The 27987-nt window shown below is 36.0% G+C and overlaps 1 protein-coding gene across 5 annotated transcripts in view; it reads right to left on the bottom strand.

Annotated features, from left to right (window-relative positions):
- LOC125654327 (leucine-rich repeat serine/threonine-protein kinase 2-like) overlaps window positions 1-27987 on the bottom strand; it is a 91282-nt gene that overhangs the window by 36086 nt on the left and 27209 nt on the right. For 2 of the 5 annotated variants that reach the window (XM_056143675.1, XM_056143679.1), the window contains exons 18-39: window positions 26480-26594; window positions 25746-25763; window positions 24686-24786; window positions 22924-23046; window positions 17918-18017; window positions 17186-17311; window positions 16188-16382; window positions 13896-14051; window positions 11511-11660; window positions 10593-10684; window positions 9494-9584; window positions 8852-9042; window positions 4917-5030; window positions 4415-4548; window positions 4030-4184; window positions 3689-3812; window positions 3090-3201; window positions 2579-2650; window positions 2346-2453; window positions 1741-1836; window positions 1505-1647; window positions 1221-1344 (exon numbers count right to left, since the gene is read on the bottom strand). In XM_056143675.1, coding sequence (XP_055999650.1) covers window positions 1221-1344; window positions 1505-1647; window positions 1741-1836; window positions 2346-2453; window positions 2579-2650; window positions 3090-3201; window positions 3689-3812; window positions 4030-4184; window positions 4415-4548; window positions 4917-5030; window positions 8852-9042; window positions 9494-9584; window positions 10593-10684; window positions 11511-11660; window positions 13896-14051; window positions 16188-16382; window positions 17186-17311; window positions 17918-18017; window positions 22924-23046; window positions 24686-24786; window positions 25746-25763; window positions 26480-26594 — 2640 coding nt within the window. The remainder of the gene's footprint in view (window positions 1-1220; window positions 1345-1504; window positions 1648-1740; window positions 1837-2345; window positions 2454-2578; window positions 2651-3089; window positions 3202-3688; window positions 3813-4029; window positions 4185-4414; window positions 4549-4916; window positions 5031-8851; window positions 9043-9493; window positions 9585-10592; window positions 10685-11510; window positions 11661-13895; window positions 14052-16187; window positions 16383-17185; window positions 17312-17917; window positions 18018-22923; window positions 23047-24685; window positions 24787-25745; window positions 25764-26479; window positions 26595-27987) is intronic. The other 3 variants (XM_056143676.1, XM_056143677.1, XM_056143678.1) reach the window with 3 other exon arrangements.

Here is a 27987-nt window from a genome sequence, read left to right as displayed (position 1 = left end):
GGAAACACATCCACCTGTAACATTACAATACACTAGATACCAGATAAAGTAAACACACCCACCTGTAACATTACAATACACTAGATACCAGATAGAGGAAACACACCCATCTGTAACATTACAATACACTAGGTACCAGATAAAGTAAACACACCCACCTGTAACATTACAATACACTAGGTACCAGATAGAGGGAACACATCCACCTGTAACATTATAATACACTAGGTACCAGATAGAGGGAACACATTCATCTGTAACATTACAATCAATACCAGATAGAGGAAACACACCCACCTGTAACATTATAATACACTAAGTACCAGATAAAGGAAACACATCCATCTGTAACATTACAATACACTAGGTACCAGATAGAGGAAACACATTCATCTGTAACATTACAATACACTAGATACCAGATAAAGTAAACACACCCACCTGTAACATTACAATACACTAAGTACCAGATAGAGGGAACACATCCACCTGTAACATTATAATACACTAGGTACCAGATAGAGGGAACACATTCATCTGTAACATTACAATCAATACCAGATAGAGGAAACACACCCACCTGTAACATTATAATACACTAAGTACCAGATAAAGGAAATACATCCATCTGTAACATTACAATACACTAGGTACCAGATAGAGGAAACACACCCACCTGTAACATTACAATACACTAGGTACCAGATAGAGGAAACACATTCATCTGTAACATTACAATACACTAGATACCAGATAAAGTAAACACACCCACCTGTAACATTACAATACACTAAGTACCAGATAGAGGGAACACATCCACCTGTAACATTATAATACACTAGGTACCAGATAGAGGGAACACATTCATCTGTAACATTACAATCAATACCAGATAGAGGAAACACACCCACCTGTAACATTATAATACACTAAGTACCAGATAGAGGAAACACATCCATCTGTAACATTACAATACACTAGATACCAGATAAAGGAAACACATCCATCTGTAACATTACAATACACTAGGTACCAGATAGAGGAAACACATCCACCTGTAACATTACAATACACTAGGTACCAGATAGAGGAAACACATCCACCTGTAACATTACAATACACTAGGTACCAGATAGAGGAAACACATCCACCTGTAACATTACAATACACTAGATACCAGATAGTGGAAACACATCCATCTGTAACATTACAATAAGTACCAGATAGAGGGCTCTGTTGGATAAGTAACACTGGTGTGTGCTGTAGAACTCCTCCTGGCCGGCGAAGTCCCAGGTGCTCAGAGTGTAAGTCACTGTTCCCCTGTTTTCACGTTTTCTCTCATACCTGTAAGGCAGATCACACCCATTTACACTTCATACCACATCAAAATGTGGATGTTTCTATCATCTCTCACCGTGTGTGAATCTTGCACAAACTTTGACATAAAAATGATGACTACTTCAAATACAATGAACTTTATATGGAGATGCATGCATTGACGTACTTCCAGTCCTGAACAATGACGCCGACGGTTGCCTGATTCGTGTGGGGGGTCTTGTATTTCTTCATCAGTGCCCTCAGTAGGGTAGTTTTCCCTCTCCCGGCATACCCAATTACCATCAGCTTCATCCTGTAGTATTCCGTCGCCTAATGAAATCAATTTACTCCGATTACAAAACTTACCATTTCATTGTAATAATTCCAAAACAGTTTAAAATATGTTGTCTCATCATAACCTACCCTTTTGAGTCGATTGTGGAGATACATGATAAGGTCTTTAACCTTGCCCTTCAACAGCGCAGGATCCAGGTCAAGGTGAAGGCCATGTAATGGAAGCTAAACAAACAGAATGAAAGTTCAACACACTATCTACAGCAACATGGACGTGAATGACATCAAGACAGGTTACTGAAACTTTTAAATACACTTTTTTCTTCGCTAATTTCATTTTGTGGTTTAGGAAAAAACAACATGCTTGTAGTTTTTTGTTTTTTTTTTGCAACTGAAGGCATGTAATTCATAAGTATGGAACACTATCTCCTGTTTATAAAGAATTTGGTTTCCTGGTTAGGTCTTTGTCATAAAAACCATGAAATTAGACCCAACAAAAATTTACAATTATACCATATCTAATTTACAATGATAATTGTTTAATCCCCACCTCCTGCATCTTGTGACATATTTGATTTACAATTCATGTAATGATAATTGTTTAACCCCGACCCCCACATTTTGTGACAAATTTGATTTACAATTCATGTAATGATAATTGTTTACTCCCCACCCCCACATCTTGTCACATATTTGATTGACAATTCATGTAATGATGATTGTTTAATCCCCACCTCCCACATCTTGTGACATTTTCCGAGTTCATCAGGCAGCGTGGACAAAGGATTGTGACTGATATCTAGAGACGTTAACGAGTTCAGCTGGCCAATGTCTCCTGGGATCTGCAACATTCATTTATTCTTATGACAAATCATCAACAGTATTTCTTTCACTATTCATTATCAATAGTTTTTCAGTATCTTTGTGGAGTATTTTGAGTGACTACCTTCTCTGACCCTATACTGACCTCCATCAGACCATTGTTAGACAGGTGTAGTGATTCCAGCTTACTCCACACTCTTCCTCCTTCCAGATTTATCTACACATCAAAATACACAAAGACGTCATACAAAGTGCTGAAAATTCCTAAATATACGTACACATCAAAATACACAAAGACGTCATACAAAGTGCTGAAAATTCCTAAATATGTAAGGAATTTATTATTGCTTGATTCTGTGAGAGACATCACTCATGACATAAAAGTATTTACTTTAACTTTTACATTATTGAAATACATGTTAAAGCTCTTGATCAATAGACCTCTCGTGAATTCATTATCACATGATTTGATGTCCACAAGCCATTTCGTGATATTATGTACTCGAATAAAATAAAGAATTCCCAGTATATTCGATTCACACACCAGTTTCCACACACCGAACATAAGGACATCTTCAGGCATCAAATTATCAACATCAATTGAAACAATTTCTATGTAAACATTAAACCTGCATTTAAAAATAATAAGATCAGACCTTTGATATCTGGTTCTTGGACATCAGAACTTCTTTCAACATTTGAGATTTCCAGGACGGTGGGTTAGGTAGACCAATCAGCTTATTATCGGAAAGATCTATGAACTTTAACCTATTAAATAAAAGAATAAGGTATTCATGTCTTTATCAAGTACAACATGCATCGAATACAGTGTTAAAGAGTTTTACACTAAAAGAGTTTTTCTTTCGTCTTTAGGAAGAAAAGAAAATCACCCCTAAAAATATTTCTACAGCCTGTTACAAATGTTATTTACTAAACTCTTATACTGATACTGATAACAATTTCATATATCCACTGTCTTTAAAACTGGCATTGTCCCTCAGTGTGTGAAGCAGTCTGGTTATTTATTATTGTATATTTCATTTTGTTAATTTAAATCTTGTCTGCAATCAGTATTTCATATATAATTATAGATGTGTACAGCGCAGAATGTGAACTCGGACAGTAGTAGCACATCTGAATGATTGTTATTCATTTATATTGTTACAATTGATTGCTAGTTAAACTGTACATGTCCCCGAGGGCCCTTGATTGGTGAATAAACATATTATCACTGTGCTACTGAGAGCTCACTCACGTAGGGAGATCCAGTATAAACTTGGGGATGAACAGTGGGTCTTTCCCGCTGATGTTGTTACTGCGAAGTTTCAGACGGGCTAATCTAGGCAGGTACTGGGCAGCAGACTCGCTGGGAAGCCTCTCTACAAACAAACAGATTCAATGGAGTGTATATACGAATCTACAAGACTTGTTATCTAAAAACTCCGAAATATGTAATCAACATTTTATATTGATACAAAATGAAAAGTACCCGATACTGATACAAAATCTTATTGAAGCCAAAAATTCAGACAGGTTACATCTTTGAAATGTCGGTTTATCTAGTCATTTATGAAAACATTATAACTTTACAGGTACCTATTTTATTAAAAGCAGCCTCAAATATGTCTAGTTTGGAACATTCAGACAAGAAATACTCCGGAATTTCTACCAGGTTGTTTTGATTCAGCTCCAGTTTCTTCAAATTGACAAGTCCTAGTGGAGTCTCGTCACTCAGACCGTCCAGATTGTTGCTACAAATAAAATCAAAGTTGCACCTCGGTAGTTAAATTTCAGCATTTTACTTGTTCTGATGACGACCGTCTAAGGTCAAAACCGCTCAACCAAGTAAATTTGAAATCGCATTCTTATGATGTGTTGGTGATCTGGTTTTTTTTTTTTTTATCTTTAAATAAATTAAAAGTGTAATTAACACTTATCAACATTTAGTAATCTGGCAACAATTAACAAAATAATCCTTTACCTGTTGATTTGAAGCACCTCCAGATTAGGGAAGACAGTACCAATATTGTCTGGGATGTAGGACAGAGCATTGTGGTTTAGGTTCAGCTCTGTCAGGTTTGACAGCACATGACCATTCAGGTCCCAGTCTGTAATCTGTCAATGTTAGTCAAGCAGTCTCATTACACATCTGAATCTTACCTGTATCAGAGTAAATAGGAATTTCCTGTCTCATTATAAATCTGAATCTTACCTGAATCAGAGCAAATAGGAATTTCCTGTCACATTACAAATCTGAATCTTACCTTAATCAGGGTAAATAGGAACTTCCTGTCTCATTATAAATCTGAATCTTACCTTAATCAGAATAAATAGGAACTTCCCATCCCATTACAAATCTGAATCTTACCTTAATCAGAATAAATTGGAACTTCCTGTCTCAATACAAATCTTGCCTGAATCAGAGTAACTTCCTATCAAGATAATACTGGAGATAATCAGCATACAATTCTTGGGAAACTTGCCTCATTGTGTGCAAGGTTCAGGGAAGTTAAAGCTGGACAAAACAACAGGACCTCTACCGGAAACCTGGGCAGTTTGTTCTTCCTAAGGTCTACACAATGCAGGTTCTCCATTGACTGAAAACGAAATTAAAATTCTTTTCTTTAAACTAGGGTTCTGCAAGGTGGAGACTCCCCTCACATGCCACATTGTTAGATAGCAATCCTGTAAGGGGCGAGATCAAAAGATCAATGTCAGATAAAAATCTAAATTCAAATAGTTAGGGGGAGGAGGGATAAAAACTCCCGTAAGTTTCTGTCATCCAACATTGATTACACCATAATGAAAAAAGAAAAAAAAGTGTCTGTGAAAAATTTAGTTTTTTGTCTAACATTGAACTTTTTGATCTCGTCCCTAAGCACTGTTTAAATCAGAACACTATCATGATGGTTGGATATCCCATTCTGGTGACCTTGAACTTTAATATCTAATCTGAACTCATCAAGGACTTCATATGCGGTATCATTTTTGTAAGTGAAAGTCTGAGAATTTTTTTTTAATGAAAATTGTAGCCTATAAAAGGTATATATAAGCCACAGTGGCAGGACAAAAAATGTTCAGAGGGATTGGGGTTGTAACCCAAGTTTGTATCTACCAAGGAAGTAAGGTTGGAGACCTCAAAATGGTAAAATTATACCATTTTAAAAAATTCAACCAAACAGGAGTTGCAGCCCCACCATAAAAACTAATAAGAAGCAAGGATGTCATTCAAAATTTTAAAAAATTACTGATTTTCTTTTCTAATGACCTTGACCTTTCATTTGTAACTCTGAATCTAAATTTCTTTGTGAAATATTGTGCAATAAATGTTTGATCTTGTACTTGTAACTATGCCTTTAATCTTCACAGTCAAGTTTTTCACTATGTTGTTAGTGAACTTTGCTATATTGATTTGCGAAATATAAGTCAGTTATTGAGTGTCCTCAATTTGATTTGTGTGGAGCCTTCCAAATCAAAACATGCAAGGTCAAGGTCACTGTTACTAAAATCAAAATGGAATTTGTGGTTTCCAGATAGTAGCTAAAACAAGAGGCCCATGGGCCACATCGCTCACCTGAGTCACCTTGGCCCATATCTGAAGACTTTCCATATATATTTGCATGTAAAACCTAATACAGTGGAGCCTCGTTAATCCGGACACTTTGGTTCCCAGCAAAATCGTCCGGATAAATGAAGCGTCCAGATAATTGAATCGCATATTTTCTACCTTTACATAAGTAACCAATATGTGCCTACTTTATTGATGCATAGTGAATTAAACACATTCTATCATTGGATTTGACCATTTGCATTAGTAAATAAATTATGATAATGTTAACATTTACATGTATTTCAAAGCACTAAAATTTAATGTACGTGTTCAGTGTATTTGCCTGTGTTTACATTGTACATACATATGATCCCTACATATAAATATACAAAACTGTGTACCGTATGCACTAAAACAAATAATGAAGCACTTTATGTAACTATAAGTAAATAAATCATTAGTAACTAACATAATCATTTACACTTCAAACATTTTATCACAAATTTACCTCTTAAAGAGGCCGGTAATTTCCATCTGTCACGATTCACGGGTTCGGCAGTCTGTTAAAACAATCTTCACCGTCCAAAGTTGATATAAGAATTTCGTGATTATCATGTCAGTTGACAACATTCTTTAACCAAAATTCAATCTGCCAGAGTTCATATTTCTTATTCTATAATTATCCAAGACAATATCGGGAGAACAAAATCATTTAAGCTCGTAATATCAAGACCTACTACTGCTTTGATCTAGTCACGCTCACCTATTATTTTCATGATGCGATAATAACGGAACAAAACTCGGGTGAAACTACATGTAACATTACAGGTACATACAGAATTTAATTGCCATTTTCCTTAAAATGGTAATTTTCTCACTTCTACCCAGAGTTTAAAAATTCGACAGCAATAAAGCTCTACAACATCGTAACAAGAATCAATCGTACATGCGTGACATTCTAAACGTTAAAAACTTATACTACATATGCATGTGCATGAACATCCACGTATATTTCACGCCAACCAACAGTATAAAATCCAGAATCTAGAAGTATATTTACGAATCAGTACAACTGATATGTGTAGCAGTTAAAAAAATTATCATTACGGCACGATGTTTAATTTATTAATATTATTAGGGTATTGATCAAGACTATAAAAATAATATGCTACAGATTTATTTACAAAATTCAACACTACACGCAATAAAAATCTTATGTGCGAAAATTGGCAATACAATGTCTCGATCGGCACGTGCTATCTAACGGACTTATAAGCACACACCACCTAATTGGAAGGAGGTGTTGACAGGGTACAGGTAATCGCTTCAATTAGACAGTTTGGCTTGTTTTCTTTATAATTTATGCCTTGCTAGAATTGTTCGACACAGACCTTCCCTAAACAAAATTACCGTCCGGATTAACGGTACAATTTTCAATGCATTATAACGTTTTGTAGTAAAAAGTGACCGTCCGGATCCGGAACGCGAATTTCCGGATTAATGATGCAAAATAATGTATAAAAATTTCGTTCCTTAGAAAAATCGTCCGGAAGGTGAAGCGTCCGGATTAATGGCGTCCAGATTACCGAGGCTCCACTGTAGTCCCTATTATGGCCCAAACTACCCTTTGCAAACTTGAATCCACACTATGTCAGAAAGCTTTCATGTAAATGTCAACTTCTTTGGCCCAATGGTTCTTGAGAAGTAGATTTTTAAAGCTTTTTCCTATATTTGTATGTAAAACTTTGACACCCCCCCCCCCACTTGTGGCCCCATCCTACCCCCAGGGGCCATGATTTGAACAAACTTGAATCTGCACTATGTCAGAAAGTTTTCATGTAAAAATCAGCTTTTCTGGCTCAGTGGTTCTTGAAAAGATTTTTAAAGATTTTTCCTATATATTTGTATGTAAAACTTTGATCCCCTATTGTGGCCCCATCCAACCCCCGGGGCCCATGATTTGAATAAACTTGAATCTCCATTATATCAGGAAGCTTTCATGTCAATCTCAGCTTTTCTGGCTTAGTGGTTCTTGAGAAGAAGATTTTTAAAGTTTTTCCCTATATATTTGTGTGCAAAACTTTGATCCCCCTTGTGGCCCCATCCTATCTCCGGGGGCCATGATTTGAACAAACTTGAATCTGCACTATGTCAGAAAGTTTTCATGTAAAAATCAGCTTTTCTGACTCAGTGGTTCTTGAGAAGAAGATTTTTAAAGATTTTTTCTATATATTTGTATGTAAAACTTTGATCCCCTATTGTGGCCCCATCCAACCCCCGGGGCCCATGATTTGAACAAACTTGAATCTGCATTATGTCAGGAAGCTTTCATGTAAATCTCAGCTTTTCTGGCTTAGTGGTTCTTGAGAAGAAGATTTTTAAAGTTTTTCCCTATATATTTGTATGTAAAACACTTTGATCCCCCTTGTGGCCCCATCCTACCACCGGGGGCCATGATTTGTACAAACTTGAATCTGCAATATGTCAGGAAGCTTTCAGGTAAATTTCAGCTCTTCTGACCCAGAAGAAGATTTTTAAATGACCCCACCCTATTTTTGCATTTTTGTGATTATTTCCCCTTTGAAAGGGACATGGCCCTTCATTTGAACAAACTTGAAAGCCCTTCACCCAAGGATGCTTTTGGCCATGTTTGGTTGAAATTGGCCCAGTGGTTCATGAGACGAAGATGAAAATGTGAAAAGTTTACAGACAGACAGACAGACAGCCGGACGCCGGACAAAATGTGATCAGAAAAGCTCACTTGAGCCTTCGGCTCAGGTGAGCTAAAAACCCTGAGTTGTAAGGATTCATGAACATTTAAGATTCTTAAGGAAATCAAACAAAGTGAAAGTCGTTAGAATTACTGACTTCAAAGAATTTGTCTGGAATGGCTGTCAGTAGATTATCATTGAGAGCAAGTTTTTCTACTGAGGAGAAAAACTTGGGGAGGTCATCCTTGGAGTGTGTGAGAGGACTGAGGGAGCTGAGCTGATTCGATGAGAGATCCAAGGAAACCAACAGGCCCAAATCTGATGCTTTGCTTTCCCTCCTGGAATCATCTGTAAATGCAACACGACAAATCATTTAATTAATTTAATACCTTTATATGCATAAAATTTGGAATTTTGTATTAGATTAGTTTTGTTGTTGCAATTTTGGGGGTCCATTAAATTTGTAAACATATTTCATGATAACAGTAAATAAGTCAAAAGATCTGACCTTGAAATTGACTATAAGCCCACTGGTTATTTGTTTATATATCATTGTAATAAATGAAATATGATATAGATTTCTCTCCCCCCCCCCCCCCCCCCACTTCACCCTTTTTTATGCCTATGTGGCGTTAATCAATTTGCAATGCTTCATTGAATAACTTCTACATGAATATCGCTCCTGATAAGTTTTATACAAGGTTTAATTCAAATCAAAGAGACTAGGCATCAAGATTTCTCCTCAGACTATAACGATCAGACTTGGTCAGGTCTTAAGCTTGTTTCGGCCATCCTTTACCAGACTCAGCAGTAGCATCCAGATCGTCAGCTGACATGTAACGTCCGATATCACTGGACTCCCCGTCACTTGTAGGGCCTAGATGTTTCTGCTGAAATCAATATAAGCAACATAAAATGACCAGATTCATAACTACTCTTGTACCTGATGTAGCTGTTTGAAATCACACTCTGGACTTCATATAAACATTCATGCTAAAAGACATACACGCATGACTCAATTTATACAAAACAAAAAATGGTGATGAAAGTCAAATGAACTAATAAAATTGTGTTTTACAACAGAAAAAAAATCACTGGCATCTTTATAGTTTGAAGCTTGAAAAATGTGTCTCGGGGTTAATATTACAAACATTTAAAAATACTCTTTCTTCCAACATTAGTAGACATCATTTTTATAACTCAAACAAACACTGCAAAAAAAAAAAATTTCAGTTAAAGCTAACAAAAGCCCCATCATTGACCGTGCCTACACCTCTGGAAGTCACAAACCTGGATTCAATCAACCACTGTCGAAACTGAAATCACAATTGATTATACATGTATACAAGTTATGCACCATCAGTCTTTTCAAGTTTAAAAACTGACACGTATATGCATATTGTAAATTGTGTGAAATGACTGATTACACTGAACATCAATCTGTTTTCTGATTTTAATGTGCATGTTTTCGAGCTACTTAGCTTCCAGTTCATAGGCCTATTGTAACCAAAAAAAACAACAACAAAAAACCACCAAACAAACCTTATACAACCACAATCTTTCAGTCACAATCATAAGTAAAAAAGTAGGATGGAAAATATAACTGAATGAAGAAAACAACCAAATGAAAATTAGAACTTTATTAGTACATTGACAAAACCTATCTCTATAAGACAATGCACTAGTCTATTGAGTTGTCAGACAGACTTCAGACAACAATCACCGGGCTACACTAAGCTATCAGCCCAAAAAATCAATTTTTACAGATCTATGTCACAGCAATTGCATCAGATCCTAACTGCCATGCTATTCTGCAGTATTCCTTCATGATATAACACACATACAGTGTATATAAAAAAAACCCACATCACCTGCATTCTGAAGTTACAAACACTCACCCTCTCGGGTAAGAAGACATCGTCTCCTGTGAAGTCCAAGTTTGGACTGGTCAGGGACGGAGAGGGACTCCTCATCTTCCTAGACCATGGCCCTGTTTAAAAACCAATACACAGTGCAACACGTAAATACAGGAAATGAAATAAGAGTAATTATTTCTTAAATGCAAATTAGCATATTACTGTGGCTAACATCCCTGTTCATATCCTTTGAGATTGCATTATTGACACTGAGGACCCTCTATAACTATCTCTGCTCTCTCCCAATTCAATTTTTAGAAAACTGGGTTGGTAATTAGGTATAATAATTTTGTTTAAGGTTACTTCAAAAGGGCTCTCTAGATAAACAAAACCAACTTTAATATTTACAAATAAAACTAATGCACAAATACCTTTATTTAAATATCAATTTTTTGTAAGCTTAGACAAAACAATGCTGTCATGGGTTTCTGGAAATATCTTTCTTAATTAAAAATGTTGGACATTGTATTGTGTTTTGAAGTATCAATATGCTTAAATATGATTTCCTGCTATTAATTATTTCTAAGGAGACATTTCCTGGAGGTACTACAAAATTAGGACAGCCATTACGACAGCAGAGCAAGCCCTTGACATCTCACCTCTAATTAATAAAAATCAGTACCATAGTTCCTATATGCAGAATGTATCATTATTATGCTAACAAGAAAATATATTACACTTTGATCGTAGGTAAATAAGTGATGCAGGTTTTCAGTACTGATGTCTGTAAAATTTACTGTCAATGCAATTTGGCATCATAATCATACACGAATTCTACCATACCATTAAATAGTTCTAGTCTGCTGTGAGTGAATGGGCTGACCCTAGAGTTGGACTGGATGACCCTGGGGTTGGACTGGTTGACCCTGGGGTCGAACTGATTGTAGGGAGGGAGCATACCGTTAAGTAGTACTGGTCTGCTGTGTGTGAATGGGCTGACCCTGGGGTCAGACTGGCTGTAGGGAAGGTTGGCTCCCGTCAGAGACATCTGCTTCCATTCCTGTCCCTCTGCATGGGAACTTTCAAACAGCCATGATTTTTGTTCATTCTCTGATAAGACAAGTAAAAATGAAGAGTCCCACAGGCTGCATTGCTCACCTGAACAGTTATAATGAATAATAATATTAATAAAATCTATATAGCGTCTAATACGAAACAAATTACCCTAAGGCACTTTACAAGGGTAAGAAGAAGAATAAAAAATGAAACACAATTAAATGACAGTAAGGCATAAGATCTTTTATCACACACCAGTATTTTTCCCAAGTTCATAACACAGGTTCGGAAAAATGATATGAACTCATAGCACAGGTTCATAATTATGCAAATTAGGTAGGTCAATCATTCAAGCACCACATAAACAAAACAACATGTTATATCCTTTGAAATTGTTAACATTGACTGTAAAAGACCTTGTTTTGTCACCAAGGTTGTTCCAAGAGAATTTTGTGTCTTTTATAAAGTGAAAATAATTTCAAGTTTCTTCAAACCACATGACATATCGCCAACGTCACAATCGAATTGAAAGCAAAACATTTCTGTGACATTCGGGTTGTGAAATAGACAGTAAATTGAAATGTGCGTTTAATGATAATTATGTGATAGAGAGAATCTTTCACTCCTGCTTATGACATATGAAATTACTGGATTTGAATATTTACCTCGCCAAGGCTAGGGAAATATTAAATGCAGTAAATCATTTGCCATAAGCATTCGTTCAAGATCCTCTAGATATCTGTAAAATCACCAAAAACACTACCATTAAGATCAATAGCTGAAGGTTTTTTTTTCCCATCTCCTTCTCAATTATGGCCCTACCCTGGTCTAAAGTAATCATGAATCTATAATTTTCATAATATATATGTTCACATGTAAAACTATTTCTTCTGGTGGCCACATCCAGACCCATAGGGTCATGTCAAACATAAACATGAATCTATGAAATGTTTGCATTTTAACCTATTTAAATCTACACTACATGATGATGCTTGCTTGCATACTAATTTTTTATCATTACGGACCTTGAGAAGATTCTTGAATTTTCCTATATATTCCTTCATTACACTTGGAACCTCTATTCTGTCCTCTGAGATGAAAATTTGAAGATACTCGAATCTTTGGTACGTATGTTTCATACAGTTTTCGCTTTCTGGTAAAGTGTTTCTTTAGAGGAATATTTTAAGATAATGTCACCTTCTATCACTATTCTTATCTCCCCCTGGAACAGACAATGTCCCTTTAGGCCACTGTTAAAAAATTGTTTGTTGGGTGTTTGCCTACCCTACCCCTTTGATGATGGGTAGGTAGGTAGGCTTTTTTTTTTTGGTCAAGATTAAATTTTTTTTTCATGCATTAAATATTGTTCTCCCACATACATCAGTGCTGCTAAAAATTTTTGTACATCGTCTACATATATCTGTATATTTTGTTTGCTATATTATATCTCTTCATTAGCTAAGTTCTTTGTCATTAATTAAATATGCTTTTAAATGTACATACGATTTTGTCCTCTTCAGGTCGGACATTTTGAAACAAACCATCAAGGAAGCGCTTGAAGCGAAGCAAGGTGACTATCAAGCGATTTACTGACTCGGACGGCTAAAATCCGGCTCTAACTCGGTTCTGTTCCGCACCAGACAATAACCAAAAAAAAAAAAAACATCGCTGTTGGACCAATAATTTTTTTTGGGTCGGCGACCTTTTGAGAGGGTCGGGCGGCTAACGCCCAACAAACAATTTTTTAATAGTGGCCTTATGAACTTGACTCCCCTATATCTGAGAATATTTTGTTTGAATTTGACTGAGTGATCCTTGAGAAGATGAAATGTTTACCCCAAACAGACAAACACACGGATAGACACTGGACTTGATCACAAAAGCTCACTGGCTTAAGTGAACAAAAACATAATTTCATATATGACAGACATGTACCGTAAAACCTGTTTGTATCGATTTCTCAGAGACGTCCTATTTCACTTTGTAATAGGCACAATTTGTTATATCCAATTCATTTGTTTTCTTTGTCCATTCAGGGAATGATTGATTGATTGATTGAATATTATTTTAACGTCCCTCTCAAGAATATTTCACTCATATGGAGCCGTTATACAGGGAATGAAAGTCACTTGAATGAAAATCACTTTGTTATAACTCCTAGTTCATCACAAGCCTGTTCAGAATAGCTGTGTTTTATTTATCTTTTTAATACTGCTAGTCAATACTTCTGTACCATTTAATAGTGTGTTTTATTTATCTATTTAATACTGCTAGTCACTACTTCTGTACCAGTAGTGGTGTTGAGGGGAAAGAATGGTGTCTGTGACTCCTCGGGGGAGAGGAAGCTGCTGACGGGGCTCCCTATGGGGGACAGTTGTCTCCTGCTGTAGATAACTTCATGACTCCGGGGAACATCGTCAGGACTGGATCGGCGACGACGGATCTCTACAATGTTTGTTTTGTCTTGTTAGAGGCCCTCCATGAGCCCAACATTAACCGTTGCAGTAATTAAGGTATTCTTGTAAATAAAACAAGAGGCCCATGGGCCACATCGCTCACTTGAGTCACCTTGGTCCATATCAGAAGACTTTCCATATATATTTGCATGTAAAACCGTAGTCTCTATTATGGCCCCATCCTACCCCTGGAGGTCATGGTTTTTGCAAACTTGAATCTACACTATGTCAGAAAGCTTTCAGGTAAATGTGAACTTCTTTGGCCCAATGGTTCTTAAGAAGAAGATTTTTAAAGATTTTTCCTATATATTAGTATGTAAAACTTTGATCCCCCCCTTGTGGCCCCATCCTACCCCCAGGGGCCATGATTTGAACAAACTTGAATCTGCACTATGTCAGAAAGCTTTCATGTAAATATCAGCTTTTCTGGCTCAGTGGTTCTTGAGAAGAAGATTTTTAAAGATTTTCCCTATATATTTGTATGTAAAACTTTGATCCCCTATTGTGGCCCCATCCAACCCCAGGGGGCCATCGTTTTAACAAACTTGAATCTGCACTATATCAGGAAGCTTTCATGTAAATATCAGCTTTTCTGGCTCAGTGGTTCTTGAGAAGAAGATTTTTAAAGATTTTCTCTATATATTTGTATGTAAAACTTTGATCCCCCTTGGGGCCCCATCCGACCCCCGGGGGCCATGATTTTAACAAACTTGAATCTGCACTATGTTAGAAAGCTTTCATGTAAATCTCAGCTTTTCTGGCTCAGTGGTTCTTGAGAAGAAGCTTTTAAAGATTTTTCCTATATATTTGTATGTAAAACTTTGATCCCCTATTGTGGCCCCATCCGACCCCCGGGGGCCAGGATTTTAACAATTTAGAATCTGCACTATATCAGGAAGCTTTCATATAAATATCAGCTTTTCTGGCTCAGTGGTTCTTGAGAAGATTTTAAAGATTTTTCCTATATATTTGTATGTAAAACTTTGATCCCCTATTGTGGCCCCATCCGACCCCCGGGGGCCAGGATTTTAACAATTTAGAATCTGCACTATATCAGGAAGCTTTCATATAAATATCAGCTTTTCTGGCTCAGTGGTTCTTGAGAAGATTTTAAAGATTTTTCCTATATATTTGTATGTAAAACTTTGATCCCCTATTGTGGCCCCATCCTACCCCCAGGGGCCATAATTTGAACAAACTTGAATCTGCACTATGTCAGAAAGCTTTCATGTAAATATCAGCTTTTCTGGCTCAGTGGTTCTTGAGAAGAAGATTTTAAAGATTTTTCCTATATATTTGTATGTAAAACTTTGATTCCCCCTTATGGTCCCATCCTACCCCCAGGGGCCATGATTTGAACAAACTTGAATCTGCACTATGTCAGAAAGCTTTCATGTAAATATCAGCTTTTCTGGCTCAGTGGTTCTTGAGAAGAAGATTTTTAAAGATTTTCCCTATATATTTGTATGTAAAACTTTGATCCCCTATTGTGGCCCCATCCGACCCCCGGGGGCCAGGATTTTAACAATTTAGAATCTGCACTACCTAATAAAGCTTATCTATAAATTTCATCTTTTCTGGCCTAGTGGTTCTTGAGAAGATTTTTTAATGACCCTACTCTATTTTTACCTTTTCTTGATTATCTCCCCTTGGAAGGTGGCCTGGCCCTTTATTTAAACAATTTCAATTCCCTTTACCTAAGGATGCTTTGAGCCAACTTTGGTTGAAATTGGCCCAGAGGTTTTTGAGAAGAAGTCAAAAGTTTACAGACGGACGGACGCCGGAATACGGGTGATCAGAAAAGCTCACTTGAGCTTTTAGCTCAGGTGAGCTAAAATTATATACAGAGTTTCACATGAAAGAACTTTATTTCCTCTTGGATTTTTTCCATTTACAGTGTTGAAATTTTTTTGTCCAACATTGTATATGCAAGTTCCTTTGAACCAAACTAAGTTGAAAACATTGTAATAATGATACTTTGCAAACACAAGAAAATGAACAAACCTTCACCAAAAGATCTCTTTTAATGCCCTGGCTTATATGAGGTTAAAACGACGTAATTAACCACACCTTTGTCTTTTAATGCCCTGCCTTATATGAGGTTAAAACGACGTAATTAACCAACCTTTTTCTTCTGGGCTATCCAACCCTGTTAGATCCTCGTAGCTCTGTTTGAAGTTGTATCTAAACTTGTGTCTGTGCACCCCGGTGCTAGGTTCACTCAGTGAATGCTGATACTGGTTCTCCTTCCTTCTCCGCCGCTTGGCCTCACTCTCTTTGACACGAGATGTAATGTGTTTCCAGGAGCTGTCAGACAGAGCTGTTGAAACAAAAATAATATCTAACAAATTCCTTTCTCACCATTTTTCAAAATACTTACCGACATGCATCATACTTGCTTTTGTTTGTATTTTTCCATGTTTCGTATACTCTAAACAAACTATCATGGTCACACATTATTTTTAATTTATGAATGGTCAATGAAAAATTAGCCCATGATCATAAATATCAACAATCGAGTAGTCATATTTCATACCAAATGAGTGTTTATAACAGTTTAGATTAACAAATTCGCTCCAAATTCATGTATGATGCTACCACGAGCAGCTCTTATGCAAGATTCATTTTATTTCTAATTTCTTTGTCAATGACGGCCAACATTTATGCTGGCCATTCTTCAAATGAGAATTGAGAGTCGATGTATAATCTTTCACACAACTTGTTTGGGTGGTGTATAATATGTTCATGTGTGAATATAGAGCAGTCCATATCTTCTACTAGGCAAAGCATAATCCTAGCCCAATGAAATTGTTGACCTTCATATATTTTCACACACTGGATTTAACAAACTGTATAGTGAATGCATCCTCCCAAAGACCATCATGAAGAAGGCACAAATAATTTAATGATGCCATATTGTAAATAAAATAAAACTGATCTACTGTGTCATCACTTGAGGTTCATAGATGGCAGCTGGCTGTCATGCATTGTCCCACACAGGGTGTCGCGTAATATAATTAGAACCAATAAAATTTCTACATTTTGTGTCAGGAGGTAGATGATTTATAGTACAATTCGAGGACCCTAAAGTTCTCAAAGAATTTTCTGAGGTGAATAACTTACAATTTTCACTGCTTCTCGTCGACATCTGTTTTTCTGCTGTCAGAGACGTAGGCAGGGCCATCTCCAGCCACACGGAGCTAAAGTCAGCTAAGCCCAGTCCCAATCCACTCCATGGTACATGAAAACCTGGTTAATAGAATTCAAATACCACTCATCACAGAAATTTAATTTTACATTATTGAACAGATGTAAAAAAAAAAATAATCCAAAGGTTGTCTAAGGTTATATACAGTAACTTTGCAATTTATATATTTTCTTTTAAGTCTGACACAACTGTACATGTACCAAATAGACAAAAAGAAATGGATATCACAAGCAGTCAGTTCAAGGCTTCCTTACATGATCACTTGGCCCCGTGGAGATCCGGGTTAGAATAGGTCCTCAGTACCCCTTGCTTCTTGTAAGAAGCAACTAAATGGGGTGGTCCTTCAGATGAGACCCAAAAAACCAAGGCCCCATGTCACAGCAGGTGTGGCATGATAAAGATATCTCCCTGCTCAAAGACTGTAAGCGCTGAGCATAGGCCTAAATTTTGCAGCCCTTCATCAGCAATACGAGAGAAAAATTCTCATGAGGAATGTTAAACAATATCAATCAATCATGATCACTTGTGACAGGTTTTTGTCAGTACAAGACTTCCTTACTTGATTGCTTGTGACAGAGTTTTGTCAGTACAAGACTTACTTACTTGATCGCTTGTGACAGATTTTTGTCAGTACAAGGCTTCCTTACTTGATCGCTTGTGACAGAGAGCTCCCAGTAACAATCCTGTGATTCTGTGGTGCCTCACTTGCAAACTGATTCCAAGGGCATCCTTAATGTCATTGACACCCTACAAAACATTAACAAAACACTGATAACTAGGGCATCCTTAATGTCATTGACACCCTACAAAACATTAACAAAACACTGATAACTAGTGCATCGTTAATGGCATTGACATCCTACAAAACATTAACAAAACACTGATAACTAGTGCATCCTTAATGTCACTGACACCCTACAAAACTTTAACAAAACACTGATAACTAGTGCATCCTTAATGGCATTGACACCCTACAAAACATTAACAAAACACTGATAACTAGTGCATCCTTAATGTCACTGACACCCTACAAAACATTAACAAAACACTGATAACTAGTGCATCCTTAATGGCATTGACACCCTACAAAACATTAACAAAACACTGATAACTAGGGCATCCTTAATGTCACTGACACCCTACAAAACATTAACAAAAACTGATAACTAGGGCATCCTTAATGTCATTGACACCCTCCAAAACATTAAAGGACACAACGCATGTTTCTAAACTTTTTCATATTTTCAGCAAAATTAACTCTTTTTATGCCTAAAACTACTTTAACGTAGTTCCACACTCGTGTGACGTCATAGGATTTTGCAAAGTCAATAATTTAATGATAGGAACATAAATTTTGTTGGAATCTTTTTCAATAGTTATTGTAAAAAATCTTGTTAGCCATAAAATATTTCAAACTTCTTAGTTATATTTGAATAGTCAATGATATGTTTCAAAATATTGAATCCAAGGACAATAACTCTGTTTTCATTCAATTATTTATCAAGTCCATAATGCGATAGATTTCCTTTATTTTTGACAAACAGTTTACCAAGGTGATAAGGAATCATTATCTGTGTCTTTTCATGAAATTACATACAATTTTAATCCCGAGTGATTTAAATAGCTCAGCTGTATGGTGCCAGACTTCAGTTTTTGATGGGGGTATACATAATCTGGAAGCTATAGATTTGAAATTATTAAGGAAAGGTATGGATTTTTTCCCATGAATAACTATAACAGATGTAACTCTACTAATATAAACAGAAAAAATGATATGTAAACCATGCTATAAGGAAAATGCGTCCACATTTGTTTGTTTTTAACATTTTGGGGAATAACGCCAATTTAATAATTTTGCACATATTATTCTAAAACTTGATGAACATATTGAAAATGACATGTGTTTTAGTTATTGACATGTTTCCCGATAAATAAATGCAATTCAAAAAACATTTTGTTGTTTTTATATTAAAATAACAACAAATAACTGTTTCCAATGAATTTCATAAAAATCTACATCGGGGTATGTAATGAAAATTAATATGGAAACCCTTAACTGTTTTGCATTTTTTCATTACTCCGAATGTTAATTTATTGATTCCAAACAAAAAAATGCTACCTAAACCCCAAAAATCCAGGACTAATTAAGGACCTACCTTAAATGTGTTTTAAATGAAATATTTTGCGTAGTTTTCGAGTTTGAAAGCGATGAAATTCAAATCTTGCGATATGCATGTTTTCTTTCGCTAGTTTACGTGCCATTTTGTGTGTCGTCATATGCGCCCTCGGGTTTGAAAACATCTATTAGCCATTTCATAAACAGATTAGATTTAATCGACAAAAAACCAATTGTCACGTTAATGGCTTGTAAATAATAATGCTTTAAGATGTTTTGTGCCGTGCTCGGGTGTACTAGTTGTCGGTAGAAAGGATTTAGACAGAGTATTTTTCAATTTTTCGATGGAAGGTACGAGAAAAAAGACGTGGATAATTTTTTTGTTTGAGCAAGAACTTTACCTTAAAAAACACACCCAGTCACCTTTTCAAACATCGCTTGGACAGAGACCCTGATAAACTGCGAGAAAATGGATATATCGAAGCTATAAGCACTGGTAGGCCTATAGCATACATTCTGTTTTGCTCTTCAAATTCAATACACACTCGGATCAACTGACCTTCACCTTGTAACAACATATATCGACGATACAATGTAACTTCTACCAACTGGTTGATTTAAAACAACAAAAAATAAAGATACAAAATAATTGAACTTTTAATTATACAAATAATAGAATATTGTATTTCCTAACTTTAAATTGAATTATAAAATTATTTCTTTATTGAACTCGTAGCATCTTGAGTGCGTCAGTAGGCTATAACGCCGTGCTCCCACTTCGTACTTCCTAAAAGACGTGCAGATCACAATTCAAAAATAGTAATAAGATTGCTTTATCAAAATAAAATAATGTGATTACCACTTTAAATTTGAATATTTTTATTGATTTGTGTGTGTGTTGTCTTTTTCTTTATTTCCGAAATGCACGCGTGACAATAGCTTGGCATAGGGCCTAGTTGTCAACAATTTAACGTATCATAATTTGTCTAATCCAAAAATAAATAATGATTGCACTGTTTATTTTAGAAAAACAGCGCCAATTACAGATGTATAAAGGAATAACATCCCCAAACAGTTTGTAGACAGCGGCCCATATAAACATTATTTACTCACAATTTTACCGATTTAATACACGCTTTACTCGCTATATTTGGGTATTTACATCGTTATATGTGTGCACTGGTGGCGAACACATATAAAACTCGGACAATTTATCAACATCAATTTAAATGTTGCCCATGGTAAATTAATTAGGCCCCTAAAAGTTGAGTTTTTAATAATATCTCGCAGTACTTTCACAATCCGAAGGGCGCATGTGACGTCACTATACCACGTGACTACCTACCTAATTAACTTGACTTTTTGAAATCGGGGCTTAGATTTAAGTCTGTATTGTGGTTAAATATCGCAAAATTTCGGCGAACGAACTATCAGAATTAATTACTATAAGCATAAAGAAGACAAAATGCATGTAATATTGTATACTTTGAAAACATGAGATGTGTCCTTTAACAAAACACTGATAACTAGGGCATCCTTAATGGCACTGACATCCTACAAAACATTAACAAAACACTGATAACTAGTGCATCCTTAATGTCACTGACACCCTACAAAACATTTAACAAAACACTGATAACTAGTGCATCCTTAATGGCATTGACACCCTACAAAACATTAACAAAACACTGATAACCAGTGCATCCTTAATGTCACTGACACCCTACAAAACATTAACAAAACACTGATAACTAGTGCATCCTTAATGTCACTGACACCCTACAAAACATTAACAAAACACTGATAACTAGTGCATCCTTAATGTCACTGACACCCTACAAAACATTTAACAAAACACTGATAACTAGTGCATCCTTAATGGCATTGACACCCTACATAACATTAACAAAACACTGATAACCAGTGCATCCTTAATGTCACTGACACCCTACAAAACATTAACAAAACACTGATAACTAGCGCATCCTTAATGTCACTGACACCCTACAAAACATTAACAAAACACTGATAACTAGTGCATCCTTAATGTCACTGACACCCTACAAAACATTAACAAAACACTGATAACTAGGGCGTCCTTAATGTCATTGACACCCTACAAAACATTAACAAAACACTGATAACTAGTGCATCCTTAATGTCATTGACACCCTACAAAACATTAACAAAACACTGATAACTAGTGCATCCTTAATGTCACTGACACCCTACAAAACATTAACAAAACACTGATAACTAGTGCATCCTTAATGTCATTGACACCCTACAAAACATTAACAAAACACTGATAACTAGTGCATCCTTAATGTCACTGACACCTTACAAAACATTAACAAAACACTGATAACTAGTGCATCCTTAATGGCATTGACACCCTACAAAACATTAACAAATCACTGATAACTAGTGCATCCTTAATGGCATTGACACCCTCCAAAACATTAACAAAACACTGATTCCAAGGGCATCCTTAATGTCATTGACACCCTACAAAACATTAACAAAACACTGATAACTAGTGCATCCTTAATGTCACTGACACCCTACAAAACATTAACAAAACACTGATAACTAGTGCATCCTTAATGTCATTGACACCCTACAAAACATTAACAAAACACTGATAACTAGTGCATCCTTAATGTCACTGACACCTTACAAAACATTAACAAAACACTGATAACTAGTGCATCCTTAATGGCATTGACACCCTACAAAACATTAACAAATCACTGATAACTAGTGCATCCTTAATGGCATTGACACCCTCCAAAACATTAACAAAACACTGATTCCAAGGGCATCCTTAATGGCATTGACACCCTACAAAACATTAACAAAACACTGATAACTAGGGCATCCTTAATGTCACTGACACCCTACAAAACATTAACAAAACACTGATAACTAGTGCATCCTTAATGTCACTGACACCCTACAAAACATTAACAAAACACTGATAACTAGGGCATCCTTAATGGCATTGACACCCTCCAAAACATTAACAAAACACTGATTCCAAGGGCATCCTTAATGTCATTGACACCCTACAAAACATTAACAAAACACTGAAAACTAGGGCATCCTTAATGGCATTGATACCCTACAAAACATTAACAAAACACTGATTCCAAGGGCATCCTTAACGTCATTGACACCCTACAAAACATTAACAAAACACTGATTCCAAGAGCATCATCAATGTATTTATCAAATTATCACAATCATTCAAAATATACGAAGAGCTCAGAAAACAAGGGTACCATTAATGGAATTCACATTTAAAGCATATATTCCAAGGACACCTTACAATGTTCTAAACATAGAATAAATCGAAATGTTTACGATCAATTCAAACTGATCCAGAGTACTAACAACTTCACTCACCTTCTTAGTAAACTAAAACTTTTATACAAAGAGGCAAAATATGCTAATCATTAAAATAAGTGTGCCTCAGGAAATGGGGTAAAACTGTACAAGAAAATCATTTTTAGTAACAGAGTAATCCTTGCTCACTTTGCTCAGCAGTCTCCTGACGATAAATTCATTTCCATTTTTAACTGCACAGGATAAAGGAGTTTCTCCATCACGGTTCACAAAGTTCACGTTGGCCTCCATCTCCAGCAAACACTGAACACCCTGCAAGGACAAAGTTATCAAGGAGCTCACATATCATATTATAGGTCTGAACAAGCAAACACTGAACACCCTGCAAGGACAAAGTTATCAAGGTGCTCACATATCATATTATAGGTCTGAACAAGCAAACACTGAACACCCTGCAAGGACCAAGACATCAAGGTGCTCACATATCATATTATAGGTCTGAACAAGTAAACACTGAATACCCTGCAAGGACCAAGTCATCAAGGAGCTCACATATCATATTATAGGTTTGAACCACAGGCACTTGTTTCATACATGAGTCCCCCCCCCTCCTTAATAATACCACAAGGTACCTAACTAGATTTCGGACACCTCTCGCTTCAAGTCTCATTCTATTATTAAGGAGGGGGACCCATGTATGAAACAAGTGCCTGTGGTTTGAACAAGCAAAAAGGTGTGGTCAAAATGGTTTCTAACTGGGGGGTGGGGTGTTAAAACAAGTGTGATGGTGATCTTACAACAACCAAGCAATGGTGTTCTGGGAATGCATAAGAAAGCAAAAGTAACTCTAAGTATAAATTCTCAATATACAAAATTGATCTCAATTGATCACTTTATAAATACTGCCATATTTCATGGAAATGTTAAAATTCATGGGGGGCCATTTTCAGCTATTTTCGAGTTTCCTTGAGATGTTCAACCATTAACCTTTGACCATGTGACCTCAAAATCAATAGGGGTCATCTACTCCTTAAGATGTACCAGTGTACCAAGTTTGATGTCTGTCAAGCAAAGGGTTCTCAAGATATTGAGTGGACAGTATATTCCTATGACCAGAGTAAATTGACCCTAGACCTTTGGACCTGAAAAACAATAGAGGTCCTCTTCTACTCATAACCAACCCACATATGAAATATCATTATAATCAAGTGAATGGTTCTCAAGATATTGAGTGGACAACATGTGGTCTACCAACCGACCAACTGACAGGTGCAAAGCAATATGCCCCTCTTCTTTGAAGGGGGGCATAAATATAATTTGGTAGACAAGTATATATATTTATGGAAGTTTACATGAGTGGATAGCATGTAAGATCATGAACATCTTAGATTTAATTTAACACAGTATTGTAGAATTAAAGCACATGTATTTGGAAACTCAGAGATGGTGATAATTTGGGTAACTTGAATCAAAATGGGTGTTAGAAACCTCACAGTATTTTTTTGTTTAATCAGTCTAGTTTGCACTTATGCCAAACGTGTGCATGCTCCTGGAGAGTGGCCCAAATAACAAACGAGAGTAACAGGACATTTACATACGGTAGTAAATATTGAGATGCATTCCATATGTGGTGAATTAATATTCATTTTCTGTTTCATGTACACTGTGAACTTCTATACTTGCTTGTTGTAAAACACTCGTTCTGCCTCAAAATTATGCTAAATTCACATTCTCTACACATAAGGTTTTATGCATGGATTCAATCATTGTGGTAAGACACGCCTCTTGTTTCCGTCAGTGAGGTTGGATAGGTACTACTAGACTCAGTAACCCTGGCTAGCAATGATGGGATTCAATATGTGCCAGTAATAAAACAATACATGTTAGTTTCCACTATGACAGTACCTCGCTTATTAACTTAAAAATATGGCAATGTTTCCATTATACATACAGCTAGGTTTCCTCTCCTACACTCAGCAAGAAGCATGTTTGATTTCACAGTTTCGTTAAGGCCAAAGATCACCAGGCATTCTCCTGCCAGGTCTAACAAATCTACAACAAATTAAGAAACGGATCATAACTGACAAACAGATCCCCGTGTTCAGGCTGTAGACTGTATACACATCAGATCTAACAGTGCCGACATTCAAATGTCTATGCATGCAGAGTCGGACCTTTTAAAGCTACTAATATACAAATTATCTATAAATAGGCAACAAAAAATTCTCAGAATTGCTCTAAAATTAAAATGAAGAAACATATTTGAAGTAGTTTCATATATCATCCTGACCATTTTCATTAATAAGCTTCTAGATTAGAAATACAGATTAATGTTCTGTAGTACATGTCATGTAAAAATAACAATTAAACAAGTTAATTCACATATTGATGAAGCTCTCAGGAATGCACTTAATTATATATTGTAAATTGTATTGGAGCAGAGAATTGTTCAGGAAAGGAAATTTTCATGTTTCCAAGCCAAGCATTCAATCAAGTATTTTGGCACTTTAATTAGTAAAATCCCCACAGGCCAAAGCCAAAGCACTCACATGCTCTTTATATTAATAGAATTGTGTAAATTATGATTCCTTACATGTATGTGAAAAGCAGTAACATTTGCTCATTGGATATAAATCTACTCCCCTCTCAGTAATTAATGTAATTAGACCAAAATATTTATAGACAATACAAAATCAAAAACCCTACTATAAACTATTCAGTTTATTTTTTCATTCATTATAATAAAATGACACCCCCACTCCCTCAAACATTAGTTAAATGAACTGCACTTGTTAAATTCCATATTCTATTGCTGTTTATTGTTTGGAAACTATGTTTAATTTTTTTTTTTTATATATATAAAAAACAGATCTAAGTTGTATAAACCTTTCCCTATTTCTCACAAACTATGTTCATAAAATCTCAACAACTATTTGTCTGTCTTTAAAGAAAACTGCAAAGCTATCTCAGCATATTCAGGCTTTCTTGTTTAGTACGAGCAGCTTTTTCACCTGTCCTTTCCGTACCTCCTACACAGAAATCAAGATGAGAGAGAACATTTAATACCATTAATACCGGTGAACATTTTGTTTCTATACCGTGTTACTATAAATGTTTTTGTGATATAGTTGGTACAGATCATCATCTAAACTATAATACTGGGGAACCTATCAATACATTTACTTTTTGATTTGTCCTTTCTCACGAAGAGGTACATGTACTTATAATGTACATCATCCATCTCACTTTGAATGGAACACATCACTTGAGATGAAGTTCTCAGTTTAGGACGAGGATTAAAGTTCATGAGAATCGTCCGTCATTTATATACCTTGGTCTATGTGTTCTCAGTTTAGGATGAGGATTAAAGTTCACGAGAATCGTCCGTCATTTATATACCTTGGTCTATGTGTTCTCAGTTTAGGACGAGCTCGAGGATAAAAGTTCACGAGAATCGTCCATCATTTACATACCTTGGTCTATGTGTTCTCAGTTTAGGATGAGGATTAAAGTTCACGAGAATCGTCCGTCATTTATATACCTTGGTCTATGTGTTCTCAGTTTAGGACGAGGATTAAAGTTCACGAGAATCGTCCGTCATTTATATACCTTGGTCTATGTGTTCTCAGTTTAGGACGAGGATTAAAGTTCACGAGAATCGTCCGTCATTTATATACCTTGGTCTATGTGTTCTCAGTTTAGGACGAGGATTAAAGTTCACAAGAATCATCCGTCATTTATATACCTTGGTCTATGTGTTCTGCCAGGAGGTCAAACATCTGCTGATGACAGCCTGCCTTCACAAATTCATCACATAAATCATGGCCAAGTTCTGAAATCAAGTGGACTGCAACACAAGCCTACAAGCAAAAAGATAGGACTCGATGAAAATCACTCTCAGCATCTGTGTTTCAAACTCCTGGCTCAGAGTTTACATTAACCTAGCAAACATTTGAAATCCTACATGTGTAATTAACACCAGATACACACAAATTTTGTGATTTTATTTAGACTGTATTTTTGAGGAGTAAATGGATTCCATAGGAAAGTAAATCTTATCAGTGGAGATCAATTACAAATTCCTATTTTCAGGACTTGAGGGATATACAACTTTAAAAGCCATCTAACCCTACAATGAAGTAAACATGACACTCCTTTCCTCTAAAATTATAAAACAGTGAATGTCACTGGATATCGAGCTTCAAGCAGACCAAAGCTGACATGGGATAAATAAGTAAAACGAGACCTAGAGTGTACAGGATTGGATAGGATCAATCCAATGGAAAAACAAGCTTCAACCTCGACAGGACAGCCAGGCCTCACCCTTGCAAAAGGATGAATTTGGCCTGGGTAATCAAAATGGATGTTGATGGTGATGTCAGATGATGATGAACCGACTCATAAGATTCCCCGATTCTATAGCTAGTGCCTTACAATGAAGAGACATTATTTGTCGAAATGCACATCTGGTGCATCAAAATTGGTACTGTATAAGTTTTAAATTATGATAACTTATCTTAGAATTATATTGATGCGCACATTAAAAAAGTGTTCGGATAATGCCTCGCATATTGTAAGGCACTAGCTATAGAATCAGGGAATCTTATGATGCTCAACCGAAATGTTTGAAATCCGAAATAATAATGAAAGTTTAGAGCTATTATAGGAAAAAACAGTGTGCCAAAAAAGTGGAGTCAAATTCATCTAAGGATAAGAGCTATGCGTGAGGGAGATAATCCTTAATTTTGACAAGAATTTCTAAATTTTATAACAGCAATCAAATATACATCCGTATTTCAAGCTAGTAACGAAGTACTTAGCAACTGGGCTGTAGAGACCCTCGGGGACTAACAGTCCACTTACTTTTGGGCCTATTACACTTAAAACTTTACCAAGAACAAACATATCTCACAAGTTTTTGTTGTCTCCGGGTCACAGTTAATCTACTATTGGGCCAAGAAACACTTTTTTCTATCCAGAAACATCTATTTGATGATCTTTGCACTCCTGGTTAGCAGTGGCAGAAAAATCAACACCATGCACATGAGTAAATTCTACGACTTAATAATTTTTCACTAAATACCCATTTTGTTGTTTTCATAGTTGTGCCAGGCAATTAAATCACATGAACAAAACATACAATATTTACTCATAAAAACATGAGAGAAGTTTTCCACAAAATTACACATCAATGAATTCATGAATTTAAAAGTATCCACAAAATTTGATGCCCACGAAAATTGCGAATGAAAC

The sequence above is a fragment of the Ostrea edulis genome, chromosome 7, assembly GCF_947568905.1.
Source record: "Ostrea edulis chromosome 7, xbOstEdul1.1, whole genome shotgun sequence".
Lineage (NCBI taxonomy): Eukaryota > Metazoa > Mollusca > Bivalvia > Ostreida > Ostreidae > Ostrea > Ostrea edulis.
This window is presented reverse-complemented; position numbering and strand designations above follow the sequence as displayed.